The sequence below is a fragment of the Callorhinchus milii genome, unplaced genomic scaffold (assembly GCF_018977255.1).
Source record: "Callorhinchus milii isolate IMCB2004 unplaced genomic scaffold, IMCB_Cmil_1.0 Scaffold2, whole genome shotgun sequence".
NCBI classification, from domain to species: domain Eukaryota; kingdom Metazoa; phylum Chordata; class Chondrichthyes; order Chimaeriformes; family Callorhinchidae; genus Callorhinchus; species Callorhinchus milii.
Genome location: NW_024704743.1, coordinates 60,863,496 through 60,879,608, shown reverse-complemented (window position 1 = coordinate 60,879,608; position 16,113 = coordinate 60,863,496). Strand labels below are relative to the sequence as shown.

General features: G+C 39.6%; 1 protein-coding gene across 1 annotated transcript in view; it reads right to left on the bottom strand.

The window, feature by feature from the left end:
* calcr (calcitonin receptor) overlaps window positions 1–16,113 on the bottom strand; it is a 62,220-nt gene that overhangs the window by 45,106 nt on the left and 1,001 nt on the right. The window contains exons 2-4 of the mRNA XM_007905329.2: window positions 2,255–2,414; window positions 2,063–2,173; window positions 1,587–1,699 (exon numbers count right to left, since the gene is read on the bottom strand). Of these exons, the coding sequence (XP_007903520.2) occupies window positions 1,587–1,699; window positions 2,063–2,173; window positions 2,255–2,414 (384 nt within the window). The remainder of the gene's footprint in view (window positions 1–1,586; window positions 1,700–2,062; window positions 2,174–2,254; window positions 2,415–16,113) is intronic.

Here is a 16,113-nt window from a genome sequence, read left to right as displayed (position 1 = left end):
CTGTGTACCCCAACTGTTGCTTTTATTGGGTTATAAAACAGTTCCTGCCAGTGCTTAGTGTGTGTGAGATGATTGTATTTGCAGATTGGAAATGAGGATAAAACATTTCTATATAGCTCGGATTCCCAGTCAGAGGATGAAGCGCTTTGAGACGTCCTCCTGACGTGAAAGGAGCTATATATATGTAAATCGTTGTATACTCAGTGGGAGTCCAATATCTGATTGCTTAGCTAATCGAGAAGTTTTACAAGAATTGATCACAATAATCTTTGTTTGAGCTGAGTTCTTTGTGATATGAGTATAGAATCATAGTATCATAGAATCTTACAGCACAGAGTATGACAATACACAGAACTGGAAAAGATAAATGGTCAGTCCCCAAGTTTAAAAACTATCATACAAAAAAGACCTTTATCTCATACACACTCAACCATTTTCTTTGCCAAAATTTTATCACATTCCCTCTTCAATATGCAATCTTTCAGATTGTTGGGCAAAATGGAGAAATTAAGGATTTGATTGGATTGATGCTGATGTTCAAATTGGAATCTATCACATGCCGAATACTAAAGATGATGATAATTTTGTTACTTGTTTGTATGATTGCTCATGATAATAAACTAACAAAACAACCGTCAGTTGTATAATCAACCAAAGATAGACTTCACTGAACAGAAAGAATTGAGAAAGTAAACCCAGAATCATGCTTTCAGATACCCCAAGGCAGCAGGAGGCACAGGCTCAGGGTTTCAAATATGACAGACACCACCACCAACAAATTTATACAGTAGCTTTCACATCGGAAAGGCGTCCCAAGGTACTGGATAGACCATTACTCAAGCTATGGGTGGAAGCCAAGGATAATGGACCAAAGGGGTTGGGAACCAAGGGGACTGGGAGTGGCAGGAAGGATGACAGAAAGTACACTCAATAGGAAAGTTTTGAGGTAGATCTTGATTCAGCAGATATGCTGAAAGTCTAACCGTCAATGGTGGCGGGGTAGAGCAGAGACATGAAGCAGGCAAGTATGCACATTTTTAATCCTGAAATCTGATTGACTTTATTTTGACAGTAAATAAACATACCCTTCACATATCTTTTTTCTGAACACAATTATTTATGTTACTCAGATTCAATTGGGATTGGATACACCGTATACAGAGTATACATGATGAGGACATTGGGGTATAATGTTGAACCCACCAGTAGTCTGATAATTATAGAGCAACAAAGTTGTGGACGAATGATTGCCAGAAACGTAAGTGAGTTATTGCAGTGAAGGAATTCATAAGTTCAGGAAAAGACGATTGTGGCCCCAAAGTGAAAAATAAATCCTACAACACTCTGTCTTAAACCCCAATCATCAGTTGATTTATTTCCCGATATCTACATCGCCAGTAGCTAGGCCATGCTCAGTGGCTCCTTATCACGCATCATGTCTTCTGTTTTTAGAGCCCTTAAGATAAGTAATCTCAGTGATGAATGTATATATAAACTTCAAGTGCAAATGAAAATGCAATTCATTTGCAAATTTTGTTTTGCTCAGCCATGTGGCCAACAATTCCGGAGGAGGGGAAAAGACTTACCTTTATTTTATAATCTGCAAATTTATTACAAAATGTGTAATTGGACCAAGTACGATTGGTCTCTGGATGTTTAAACCAGTTCCCGTTGTCATCACAGTATTTTGTCACTTTTTCTTGAAAGAAAGCAAACAGAAAATAGAGTTCCGTAAAATCATCTCTCTTTTAACAAGTGTTAACACAAACCGAATTTCGGAGAACAAAGCATTTCAGCCACCATGCTATTTACACATATGAGGTAAAATTGCTGTGTTCTTAACCCATTCCTCATCTATTAATACCCACAAATGCATTGCTTAAAGTGCAGGGGTAAGATCTCTCTCATTTACCTGTCTAGTCAAATGCACTGTGCCAGCTTCTTCACCAACAACTTGTATTTACCTGCATCTAATCCAATAGCAAGGAGGTGGAGTTGGGAGGTAAGGAGAGGGGTAAGGATGGGGTCGAGAGAACAAAGAAACAAAGAATGAATCTCTTACCAGTTTCATCAAAGTCATTGAAATAGTCTGGACAGTTCTGCATGTTGAGTGTTCCAGCCACGGTGTCCTCCCAGCATAACCATCCATCCCAGGTTCTGTTACAATATGGGCCTGGAATATTAGAAACTGCTGGTGATTGTCTGTACTATGCTTTGATAAACCATTTATTAAAGATACCAATTTGTTATTTACCTGGTTTACTAAGTGGAGGATCTCTGACCATTTTTTCATAACACTTAAACTGTGCATCCATTATCTTTTGCCTTATTAAGTTCTGTGCCGTCTCGACAGATGGAGGCTCAATGGTATTATCAGCATAATTCTCAGTTGATGCAAGGTTCGGCATTATTCTCTGCGAGACAAAGAGAAGATCCATAGCTTTATGTAATCTTGTCTGCCAGAAGTGCAACATCCATCCAGACCACAAATTAGTCACTGATTGAAATCTTATAACAATGTACAAGTTGCTTGTCAGAATGATTTGTCTGTTTGACATTGATCCCAGTGATTCCATTAGCCTTGTGATACATTGAGATTGAAGCAGACTCCCAGGGAAAGCTCATGAATTTATGTGAAAGTCAGGCTAAGCCAAACAGAGAAGTAATCTGTGGCAAATGCTACATTTGTTTGAATTATTATTTGTTTGGCTACAAAATGCACAGTCACTACATTTTACAATAAACACTGTAATGCACTTTGAGACGTCTCCTGACATGAAAGCCGCCTTATCAAATATACGTATTATTAATATTATCCATATGTTTACAAGTTTCTTACGTAAATTGTGGAATAATCCAATATGCTATGTACGATACAATACAATTTCTATATCCCATTTCATATCGGGAGAACATCTCAATGCTTTCAGTGTAACTTCTGAAATTCCTTTTGCTGATTGTCTCTTTTGAAGAGTGGAAGAATCACACTATACCCAGGCGTGAAAGAGATAACTCAATCCTGGCTACCTCAAACTCCTTTTTATTTAGGGAAGAGAAAAGCTGATTCATGGTTCCCCATCTCCTCCTAAATATATTATCCTAATTTTTTTTCCCCTTTCCTTCCCTTCCCTTCTCCTCACTGAGCTGCTGACTCATGTTGGGCAAAGATTCCATCCCTGGCCTTGAATACCTCCAACACATGCTTTCTGTGCAAGCCCAGACTATGGATTGAAAACACAGGTTAGTAATACAAAATGTTATGGACCAGCAAGTTAGCGATTAATATTGCTATTTTGGGGCACTTGAGTTAATGGAAAGTCAATTATATAAATAGTCTCTGAGGACAGCAAACTGATTCCTATATTGTAACGACGTGAATCACCACTGACAAATACATCATTACTGATATGTGTTTACGTCATTTGTTGATATTTATGACAATGGATGGAACACTAATCTGATGATAAACATTTCAGATAGTCCATCACAGAACGTGGAACTTGAGATTAAAATGATAAATCACAGGCTATAGTTTGGAGCTCTTAGCTAGGAACTAATTTGATTTTTTTTAATGTAATTAAAGATCCGGTCAATTATCATACTTAAATCCTTTCCCATCTATTCTAATAATAATAACCATCATCATTGTAATACTAATAATCCTTTCAATTGATCTAGAGCCTTTCACATCAGGATACTGTTTCAAAGCACTTACAGAATTTACTATAATTGTGCATCAGCTTAGCTTAGTGGTAGCACTCTTGCCTCTGAGTCAGAACATTGTGCGTTGAAACACATGTCAGGACTTGAGCTCAGATAGTCTAAGGTGACACTCCAATGAAATGCTGGGGGGTGTTGCATTGTTGGACGTTCCATCCTTCAAATGAAATGTTAAACTGAGGTCCTATCTGCCTTTTTAGGTGGATGTTAAAGATCTAGTGGCACTATTCGAAAAGAGAAGGGAGTTTCTCTCTCCTGGTGTCCTGGCCAACAATCCATGGCTGTTTGTGGGACATTGCTGTGCACAATTGGGCTGCTGCATTTGCCTACAAATACACAGTCACTCCACTTCACAGTAAATCCTGTGAAGCTCTTTGAGATGAACCTCCGACATGTTAAGGAATGATAGCAAATGCAAGGATGATTATAATTATTAATGTAAAGTACAGCGACTTGTATTTTGTAGGCAAACTAATAAAATCACCCTTCTTTCATACACATGTGTATTGTTTATAATTGTGCTAATGTCAATTTCCTTTTGTTTATCTGTTAAATCCTTTCACCATCCATTTGCTCCTCTGTTTAATTCATCCACTTATTTTCAAGCAATCTATCCTCCTGACATTGCTCACCTACCCACATAGGTAAAGATACCATCAGCTAAATTTATCGTATTTCAAGAATCACTTCCGATGGATTCAAGCATGAATAGTGCGAGTAACAGGTAACCAAGTTTAGACCCTTAAAGAATTCAGTGCTCCCAAACTGATTCATTGTGAACCCAACAGGCTAATTTGCCATAAACTTAATCAACTTTAATGCTTTTTTAAAAAAAAATGAATGCTTTTAAACCCTAAAGTATAGAATATCCACTTTATAACCCTTTATCTTAACATGTTGTATCATGCACTTAGTTTCAGTATCGCCTATAATTTTCAGGTTCACGTGGCATTTCTATTTTTAGCTAACAAAACAACATTTCTTGAGCTTTCAGCCCTCAGAACTCCTAACATTAATAAACCAAGCCTCATTTATTTCCTCTCGCATTTTTTGCGGTCATCCTCGTGTCTGATCCATGTGAAATCCATCACCATGCTAAAGAGAATCGAAACCAAACTGAGAATTCCATGTATCCCACCTACACATGGAGATTCCAGAGATAGGTATTTAGGGAATAATCCATCTCTTTCCATGGAGGGACTCATTTGTCTTATCTGGAAAGTATTAGGTGTTGGTTGCTATGAGCTAAGGCATGGGCACCCCAGAGTGTGTGTTGGGGTAACTGCTGGAGTCTAACCAGCTAAACTGCATAGCTTGGCATTGATATTACTGTCTGACAAGCTTCCCACTGCTTGTCCAGCGAGGATAACCCTACTCGTTAAGACTTTGGCTTGCAGGGTTGCATTCTCTGAAGTCTTGCACTTTCTGAAGTGATCTTGGCATACATCTCATTTTATCTGATTGCCTTGAAGATATTTCTTGTGTTTCTGTGATACACTACTCTAGTGATACTACTTGTCCAAACGATTTGTGAGCTAAAACCACTGGATGTCCATGTTTAGAATATCTATTAGCACTTGACAACTCCATGATTATTTATGGAACATTGCTGTGCAAAAAATGACTGCTGTTTTGAGACATCTCAATGGCATGATAAGTTGCTATATCAGACACAACAATTGTTATATTATTATTATCTTTTGATTTTCTATTGTAGTGCCCTTGCTGTTTGTGGAATATTACTAGGCGCAGATTGGCAGCTACATTTGCCCATGAAATTCACAAAAACAACATAAACTTGCATTTATATAGAGCATCTCAGATTATTTTATATACAGTCACTACATTTCACAGTAAAATGCTGTGAAGTGTTTTGAGATGTCCTCATGACGTGAAAGATGTTGTACCAAATATAAGGATTATTATTGTTATCTCTTCCTAATTTATCCCTTAAAGGACCTGATACCTGGAAATTCTTAACCTTAAATTTGAACCATTGCCTTAAAATTTAGCATCTCGTCAATTGTATAAAAAAATTATTCTGAATTTGGATGCCGATTTAGGAAATCAGGATTACAGTAAATGCAGTGCCTCCAGGGGACAAACTGGCATTATTACAGGCTTCATTGATTGAATGGTTTCCTCCTAAGGTGTAATTTCCATAATTCTCTACTTTGTTACTTCCTATAATGGAGTCCTGTAGCATAGTAATCAGATCACTTGCCTCGCAAGCGAGAGGAAATGGGTTTGATTCCCAGGCAAGGCGAAACTTTGGGCAAGTTTCATTAATCCACATACCTCTGGCACCTGACAGTAAGTAGGAACCCGGTTGTTAGTCGAATTGGCGGATCACTTTTCCGGAGGTAATAACCCCTTAAAAAATCAATAGTAATTTGGTCACTCAATGCACTACTGTTTGTGGGACACTGCTGTGCGCAATTGGCTGCTGCATTTTGCCCACAAAATATACAGTCAATTCACTTTACAGTATATTCTGTGAAGCGCTTTGAAATGTCTCGAAGACGTGATAAGGCGCTACGATACAGGGAAACTCTGTAGTCTATGTCCATATCTTAAATCCGCAAGTTAAAGCAAAGCATAACAAAAGGCTGATCATTGGGTCATCATATTGTCGTTGATATCACTTCTTGTGCTCACTGCACGGAAAGCATTCCTGATATCACTTCCTGTGCACTGCATGCCATTAAGTGCTATGCAAAGTGACATCAGCACTTGTGCAACACGCAGGAAGTGACACTAACATTGACCCAGCAACCAGGAAAGTGGTTTTAGCACAGGAAACCAATTGAACCACAAAGGAACCTGAAATTTTTTGCTGGAAGTACTTTACTCCTGTTAAACTCAACAATTTTTCATATTACCCACTCACTACTTCTTGTTTCTTTGCATCTAGTTAAGCGTTCCAAGACTCCTCTATGTGAAGGGCCTTATATAAATGCAAGTTATTGTTTTTCTTTTAACAAATTTTACTCAGTCTTTAGCAACATTGAATAGAAACACTGACTTTATTGAGCCGTTGAGGTTGATTTTTCCATAATTCTGTAGGATTTCAAATTTTAAGACAAAAGAATATTTGGGGCTATTTCTAGGTGAAATGTTGATCTTCTGAAGTCAAAACTTTAGACAAGTAAATGATCTGAGGTAAAAGCATTCATATTACAAGGGTAGAATTTTCCATAAACAAAGGATAGTAAAAGACCGTGAGTGAGAATCATTAAATGCAAGTCTATTGTCTACACATTTATCTTATGTCCTGGTTCCGGTACATTAATATATATATATTATATATATATAAAATACATGGAGGTCCTGTTGTGTGCATGTAAGCATCTCTATTCTCAATCCTGATATATTGATTATAACAGGGCTTTGCTGCATATTAGGCTTTATTGCTTGGAATCTGAGAAATTCCGATATAAATATTGCATACAAACATTATAAAATTACTAACGGAAAATTCATCGGTAGCTGTACTGTGGAATACCCACAGGTATTGCAGTAATTTTGCACTGACTGAAGCTCATGCCTTTCACGTCCATATTATTTAACAAAGAAACCAGTCTTACAAAGTTAAACAAAACTCAGCAGCATTTTTCAGTCATGATTTCCAATGCTTGTTGGCACTGTGATAAAATAGTAGCCTGGCCTCAATTTCCTGTTCTCTCTTTATTGATTAACTGAAACGTGTGCTGTCTACACCCTAGGACATTAACAGGCACAGCTATCTGACAAATGAATGTGTGCATTGAGTAATTTAAAGGGTCTCATTCCACTGTAAGTGCAATGTAATGCAGGACTGACATAAGAGAGTTCCACTAAAAATGAAATATTAGAATGATACTTGTATTGCTGCTGCTTCTGGCTTTTCTTTTGCCATCTTATAAAATTCTTGTCAAAAGTTACATTGACCCCATCTTGTGTAAGGAGATTACAATTCTGTTCCTATGAAATCTCAACCTCGTTCTGGTTCAAAAAATGGAACTAAAGAAATTATACTATACCACTTTAAGCAGTTAGTTGCGAAGATTGAACCTTTAATGTATGTTTGTTGCTCCCTCTGTCCTGTAACCTTCTCTAGCTCCATATCAAACATTTAGAACAATAGAAATTTACAGCACAGAAGAAGGCCATTTGGCCTATCCTGTCTGTGCTGGCTCTTTTAAAGAACAATCCTTTCAACCCCTTTTCTTCTCGCCCCTGTAGTTTACTCCTTTTTAAGTATTTACCTAGTCGCTTTTGAAAGCTAATATGGATCTGCCTCAATTCCTGCTCTTAGCAGAACATTTCATATAATAATATAACAATAATAATCCTTGCATTTGGTATAGCCCCTTATCATGTCTTCGAGACGTCTCAAAGAGCTTCACGGAAATACTGTAAAGTGAATTGACTGTATATTTTGTGGGTGAAACGTGGCAGCCAATTGTGCACCGCAGTGTCACATGAACAGTCGTGGACTGAGTCACCGATTGATTGATTGATTGTATTTTTGAAGGGATTATTACCCCCAAAAAAGTGATCCACCAACTGAGTATCAACCGGTTTCCGACTTACTGCTAGGTAAACAGGCGCGTGGAGCAAGGAAACTTGCCCAGCATTTCACCTTACCAGGAATTAAACTCAAGTTCTCTTGCTTGCGAGGCGAGTGCTTTAACCACTAAGCTACAAGACTCCACCATATTTTAACTACTCTGTGGATGAACAATTCTCCTAACCTCCCCATTTCCTTGTTTGTTACACTTGATGCATCATAGATGCCATTAATCCATCTATCTGCAACACTATACATAAGGGATTTCCATTTAGTCCCATTCTTTTTCCTCTTCAGCAAACCATTTCAGATTTCTTCTTCGATATTTATCTAAGTGTCTCTTTAAAAAGCACCAAATAATTTCTGCAGCAAATTAATTCAGTGTTCCCCTGGCGAGACAGTGTGAACCAAGATCAAAGCAGTGAGCATACCTGAAGTACTGAGCATACCTGAAGTACTGAAGATTCTCAGCGCCAGTGTCAGGAGTCAATAGTTTCAAAGTAGACACTGAGACACATGAGCCAAAGATCCAGCTTTAATCTACTGTTTGATTCATTGCTGGCTCTATGGCCCAGGTAGCCTATCCCTTTGTATAGACCCCTCATAACTATAAGTAGCTGATCTTTTCATCTTTCCACAGTCTGCCCACATCTGCCAGAATTGGAGCACACTGGCCTGATCCAGCAGATTCCATTGAGACCTTGCCATGTCAAGATAAACCATCAATCACTTCCACCTCATGGCGAGTGGAACAGGAGAAACAAAGAGGCCAGGGAACTGTGAACTGGCCTCCGTATCTATGAGGCAAGCCTGATGACCCTGGATTAGTTAGGGTTTACTTAAGGTTTAGGAGAAAAATAAATGAAGCAGCACTGATACGTTTTTATTTTAGCATTTTACAGCTCTGGCATGAGAAGATGTGCAAAGAATATAAAATTGGATTATAATAAATATATAGGTTTATCATACAACATCTGTTCTTTCTTTTATTATTTAGTGTGTCCACACTGACATATATCTCTCTGCCCTTGATCCTCGGTTTTTGATCCTATGCGAGTACTCAGAGTCGCTATCACGCATGAAAAGCGCTATATAAAAAAAAGTTGTTGGTGGTTGTTGTTGCTCTCTGCTCTTGGTCCTCTGCTCTTGTCTCCTGGCCTGGCCTCCTCTTGCTGTAGTGCAGTTTCATGGGTTCTGGTTGTCCTCTGATACCCCACCCACATGGCCATTGTTCATGTGGGAGTCTTGGCAATGAGTTCTGACAGGCAACACCACCATAGAAAGCGTTACACCCTAGTCTGACCCCCTCCTCACCTGTCTGACACACACACTCATATCCTGTAAAGGGTGCTGTAGATGGACCAGAAGCAGGAAGTTCAAAGTCAATTTAGCCTCCAGCTGCAGTCTGACTGAGACAAGCAAACTCAGCATTCAAATGAGCGAGCTTGTGGTGTGTAAACTGAGCTCTGTGCACTTCAACCACTATCGGGCTGCATCACCTACTCATTATGTGAAACTTCATGATAAAGATATAGTGAAAAGAATACCATTTTAGCATTAAGTATATAATAGACATCACAGTTATATATAATCCTTAAGCAGCAATTGCTCATAATTGCATTTGATATAATAGTAATCGTTGCATTTGATATAGTGCTTATGTTGACAAAAATGGCTGGGCTGAGATTGTAAACTCACTCTATGGGTACAAAATCCTTGCCCACATACAGCGCACTGGGTTATTGCTCTTTTATTTATCCATGTTTTCCCTCATTTTATTTATTCTGCCCACCATCATACTTTCTGTGGGGTAGGATACTCTGACTAGATTTCTTCATTGCTGCTGTCAGTGATTTCTGTCCATTCTCATTCCACTTGAGATAGAGATTAAAGGTTCACCATTTCGAAGTCCTCCCATTACCTATCATCTTATTCCCAGAAACTGTCAAAACTCACAGACAGACAGACAGACAGGCCTGAGTCTCAGCAGGTTGATCTCAGACCCTCCTGATAGAGAGCATTGCAGCAGTGCCAGTGCCTCTCACACTCATTCGCTGGTGCCAACACCTACAACCCCATCCTTGCATTCATTCAATTCTAAATAAGCTTGAATCGTGTACGTTTTGAAACTTGAATCTATCTGAAATCAGTAAAAGTTTATAGATTGTGGCTATTTCCATCAACAAATTGCTTTGAGTTAAAATTAGAAAGAGACCTCAAAGAGTGCTTACAATCATATCTTGCAATGCTAAATAGGGGTTCGATAGTTCTGAGGACAAAATAGCACTTTGATTGAAATCAGCTCACTCAGTACAAATTTGGGACTGAATCTGGAATCCCCTGGTCTGGTCAGATGGATAAATCATCCGAGCCACTCGAGCTGCCTCTTATCACCAGTCTTATCCTTTAGAGTTCCAGGTTCCTCTCTTTTTCTATTATGATACAGGAACAGCTCTTCACTGTTATTTTTAGCAAGGTTAGTGTTTGTAATAATTAAGGACAATGTATCTGGTCTGAACTCCTGCATTTCCTGTCCATTCCCTTTTGTACTTTATTAGGAAGCCAGTTTAAAGTGATCCTCTGAATTTCTTTCACTTTGCTGACCCTTGCAGGCAAACGCCTCTTATTTCCTTCTGATGAGTAAATTTACTGACTTTGGCAGTATGAGCTTATAATTGCAAAATCCCATTACATTAGAAATGTCTCTCTCATTCCTGCAAGTTGCCTGTTTAATCAGAGCCTTATCTTCACAGTACCACTGGCAGAGCTGAGATGATAATCAAGTTTCCTCCCATATCTCTGATTCTGATGATTTCTCACTGGATAGCAATCACAATGGCCATTGCAATGGTCTCTGCTTTGCTTGATGCTGATAGCTTCAAATTGCTTTACTCACCAAAATAAGTGCAACTGATAGTGTGAGGCTGTGCACATATAGCTTTGCCATAGCTGATCTCCTAACCCTGGTCAGTCTCTGTAGATACCTGAAAAATGTAATTAAAGATAAATATTAGTACGTTATGATCTGTAAGTGACTGAATGCAAGTTGTAATGAACTTCTGTGGAAAGAATGGAAGAAAGAAACCTCTCAAGGAATGAGGCAAAACCCAAGAGGTTTGTTTCCTTGTTATGTGAGAGGCCCGGGTTCGATTCCTTGCAGCGAAACCTTGGGCAAGTTTCCTTGCCTCACTCCACATGCATGATAATAATCCCTCAAGAAAAACAATAATAATTTGGTCACTCAATCTACAACGGTTTGTGGGACACTGCTAGCGCAATTGGCTGGGGTGTTTCACCCACAAATATACAGTCAATTTACTTTACAGTATAATCTGTGAAGCGCTTTGAGACGTCTAGAAGATGTGAGAAAGCGCTATATCAAATACAAGGATTATTTTGTCATTTGTTTCCACTAATACCATTGTAAGAGTGGCCAGTGTGGAGGCAGAGAATAGGCTGGCTGCTTGTCCTCTTCAGCGACAGCATATATGTCGAAAACATCTCAAATCACTTCACTAAGTTTCTGTGAAGAGTGATGACGGATTTGTGGACAAATGCAGCCATTTTGCTCGCAGACCTGCCCACAGACAGCCATGAAGTGAATGATCAATTTATCTGGGGGATTATTGGCTAGGACACCGGGAGAAACATCCTTCTTTTTCAAATAGTTCCATAGGATCCACTTGAACAGATAAATGGGACCTCGGTTTAATAGCTCATCTGAAGGACAGCACTTCTGATGATACAGTGCTACTCCACAAACTTCTGATCCAGAGCTGACTGCTACCAGACTGCTACCCATTGAGCTGGGCTGACACCTGCCCCAGTGTTGCCTATATAAGGGGCCCAGTGAGATTAGCACAGGGGATGTAAGGTGAGGAAAGGGAAAAAGGAGATAAAACATTACTCCCCCAAAAGTTTTAAAAACATTGCCAGTGTGCAACAAAACAATGCATTGAAGAGCTGAAACCTGTGGTGAAAAATTAGACAAGAAACATACCGAAATCCAAGGATGTACACTCCGTCTTACTGAGCCAGTCGGGAACCTTGGCGTCTTGTTTGACCCTCAACTATCCTGTCTACCCCACATCCGTGCCATGACCTGCTCTGCCTTCCCCCACCTTCGCAACATCGCCCGGCTCCCCCACTGCCTCACACTGCAGGCTGCCAAAACGCTCATACACCCATTCATAAAATCATAGAATTATACAGAACAGAAGGAGGCCAGTCGGCCCATGGTGTCTGTGCCAGCTCTTTGAAAAGAGCTATCCAAATCAATCCCACTCCTCTACTCTATCCCCATAGCCCTGCAAACTTGTCCTACACAAATAATTTACCTACTTCTCTCTTAAAAGTTGTTATCGAATCGGCTTCCACCACCCTTTCAGGCAATGCATTCCAGATCCAAACAACTCACTCCTCCCCTCCCCTCTGTTTCTTTTAACAACTATTTTAAATCGATATCCTCGAGTTACTGACCCACCCGCCAGTGTAAATAGTTTCTCCTTGTTCACCCTATCGAATCTCCTCAGAATTTTGAAAATTTCTATTAAGTCTCCTCTTAATCTTCTCTGCTCCAAGGAGAATAATCCTAGCGTCTCTAGCCTCTCCCCATAACTGAAGTCCCTCATTCCTGGTACCATCCTGGTAAATCTCCTGTGCACCCTCTCCAATGCCTTGACATCCTTCCTAAAGTCTGATGCCCAGAACTGAACACAGTACTCCAGCTGAGACCTAACCAGTGTTTTATAAAGGTTCATCATAACTTCCTGACTATTGTATTCTATACCCCTATTTATAAAGCCTAATATTCCGTATATTCTTTTTAAACAGCTTCATCTACTTATCCTGCTACCTTCAAAGATTTACTTATATGAACCCCCAAGTCTCTCTGTTCCTTCACCCCCTTTATGATTGTAGCTTATATTGCCTCTCCTCATTCTGCCTCCCAAAATGCAACACTTGACATTTCTCCACATTAAAACGTCATCTGCCACATGTCTGCCCATTTTACCAGTGTGTCTATGTCCTCTTGCAGTCTGCAACTATCCTCCTCACTGTTTACTACTTTTCCTAGCTTAGTATCATCTCCAAACATGGAAATTGTACTTGCTATACCCAGGTCCAGGACGTTTATATATATATTTTTCTCTCCTTTTTTTGGTACTTGTCATACAGGGCCAGGGACTCAGTGAATATGGTATTTGTACCTGTACCTGTTAGCAACCAATAAAAACATTAGACACACATTATTTTACTTTTAACCTATCCCCTTATTCCTCTGGCTGCTTCCCTTCTTTCGAGCACCTCATCCTCTACCATCCCTCCTCTCTCTCCTTCAAAATTCTCCTTGTGTACCCCCCCAAACCTCCTGGCTACTTCCTCATGGACATGTCTTGTTTCCTCTCATCCCTGTCCCTCTGCACTGAACGCCTGCTCATCATGGGCGACTTCAACCTTCATCTCAACTACTCCTGTCCCATGGCCACCCCCTCGACCTTGTTATCACCCACAGCTTAGATATCTCCAGTCTGTCCAACACAGACAAGGCCAACTCTGACCATTTCCTCGTCTCCCTCTCCTCTCGCATCCCTCTTCCCTCCATCAGAGCATTCATAAAATGCAGGCTTGACTATGAAAACTCCCTGCTTGCCGGCATCCCCAACTCTCTCTTCATACGTTGCAGATCATCCAGAACTCTGCAGCTCGTATCCTCTCCTGCACCAGGCTCCGTGACCCTATGTCCAGCGCCTTGAGACATCCTCCCAACATGAAAGGCGCTATACAAATGTAATTTTGTTGTTGTTGAAACAATGTTGTGTTATTGTTTCAAGAAAATACAATGGAATACCATACAGAATATATACTACAATGTCTAATTACGTTGGTTGCTTATTGCCCTTAGAATTGTTCTTTATTCAAAATAGAAAATCCAATAAAGAACCACTTAAAATGATCCAGGTTACACGATGGATGTCTACCTTGTAACTAAGTGCTAAAGCGAATGTAAAGTGTGTGGTAGGTGTGAATAAATGATAGTTGATGAAAACTCGCTGCTGCTATTTGTTACATTCAGTGATGAGGAATCTCAGTCTGGGTGAGACAGACAGTTGCAGATATTACAGATTATATAATGCAGGGCTTTTGAAACAGAATATTAAAAATCCACACCAAATATGAATATTATTAGCCTCTCTCTTCTCAGAACTAAAGTTGGACCTGGACCACCGCAAAATAAGTTCATTTATTTGTAGGACTCTGGTTTGAACCAATTCAATTTAGGCGCACTCTATATTTCAGAAATTAAATTTGATTTTAATCTCTTTTCTTTGCACAAAACTAAACATGAGTAATACCAGTGAGTGAGATGTTGGCACCTCCTCCACCCTACAATACAAATGATAGAAAAAATAAATCAGAAATGTGTGCTGCATAGACAAAGACCCAGTCGACATAATCTTGCACTTCTCTGTCTCAAATGAAAAATAAAGCATTCAGCATCTACCTTTAGGGGTCAAACAAAAGAGCCTCTTGGGTCATAATGATCCAAAGAAGTAAAGCTCTCATTATCAAATAACATTTTAATGATAGGTTTAAGTGGATTTTTTTTAACCTGGATTTGTGGAGAGAGGATTTGATCATTAGGCCATTGAACTATTTCAGACACTTTAAAGAAGCTCGAAACAGAAAGTTGAAGGAGATATTTAGTTATAGAATCACCTAGATGTGGTATAATTTATGTGGAGAGACTGCTCCTGTGAGTCCTGTCTGCAATTGACAGCAAATACCAAATTGTAAATGGAAGCAAAGGGCAACATTTTAGACCTGGGATGCGTCAGATTTTTGTGGAAGATAAATTAATGTACATCAGCCCACTGTAAGCCAATATTCAAGAGTTGAACATTTGTCATAGTAGAATCAGATTCACCAGAACTGGAGAAAGTCATGCCCCATTTTGAATGCTGTTAAATGGAGTACGTACATACTTTCATCTGACCTAAAGCTGTTAAATATTTTCAACCCCAGTGGATGATCATAACTTATGGCCTGGGCCAACAGAGAAGTGTGGATATTTTTGAGAAAAATTGCGGAGCACTTTGTGAATCTTGCAGGAAATTGCGGAGGCCTTTGCTAAATTTTACAGGGGGATTGTGGGAGAATTGCAGGATTGATTGGTGCTGTTGAGGTACATTTTACTGCTACTTTTTTCACTTTATTGATAAAAACTAAACATGAAAAAATAAAGGTCTTAACAGGGTAGATAGCGTGAGACTGTTTCCCCTGGTTGGAGAATCTAAAACTAGGGGTCATAGTCTCAGGATTAAAGGTCAGCCCTTTAGAACTGGGTTGAGAAAACGTTTCTTCACTCAGATAGTAGTGAAATTATGGAATTCTCTGTCCCAGAAGACTGTGGACACTCAGTCATTGAATATATTCAAGACTGAGATCAATAGATTTTTAAAAACGAAAGGGATTAAGGGATATGGGGGTAGGGCAGGTAATTGGAATTAGGTTAGAAGATCGGCCATGAGCTTATTAAATGGCGGGGCAGGCTCGAGGGGCCGAATGGCCTACTCCTGCTCCAATTTCTTATGTTCTGTAACAAAAACTGGGTGGCCATTTTTTTTTGGGGTGGGGGGGCACCAGTGAGGCTACAGGAGCTCACCACCTCCTACCTCTCAGGGTCAGCACCGCACACAGACACACACACATACACACGTCACACACACACACACACACACACACAGAGACACACACACTCACACAGACACACACACACAGACACAGAGACACACACACACAGACACTCACTCACAGACTCAGACAATCACAACAGTGAG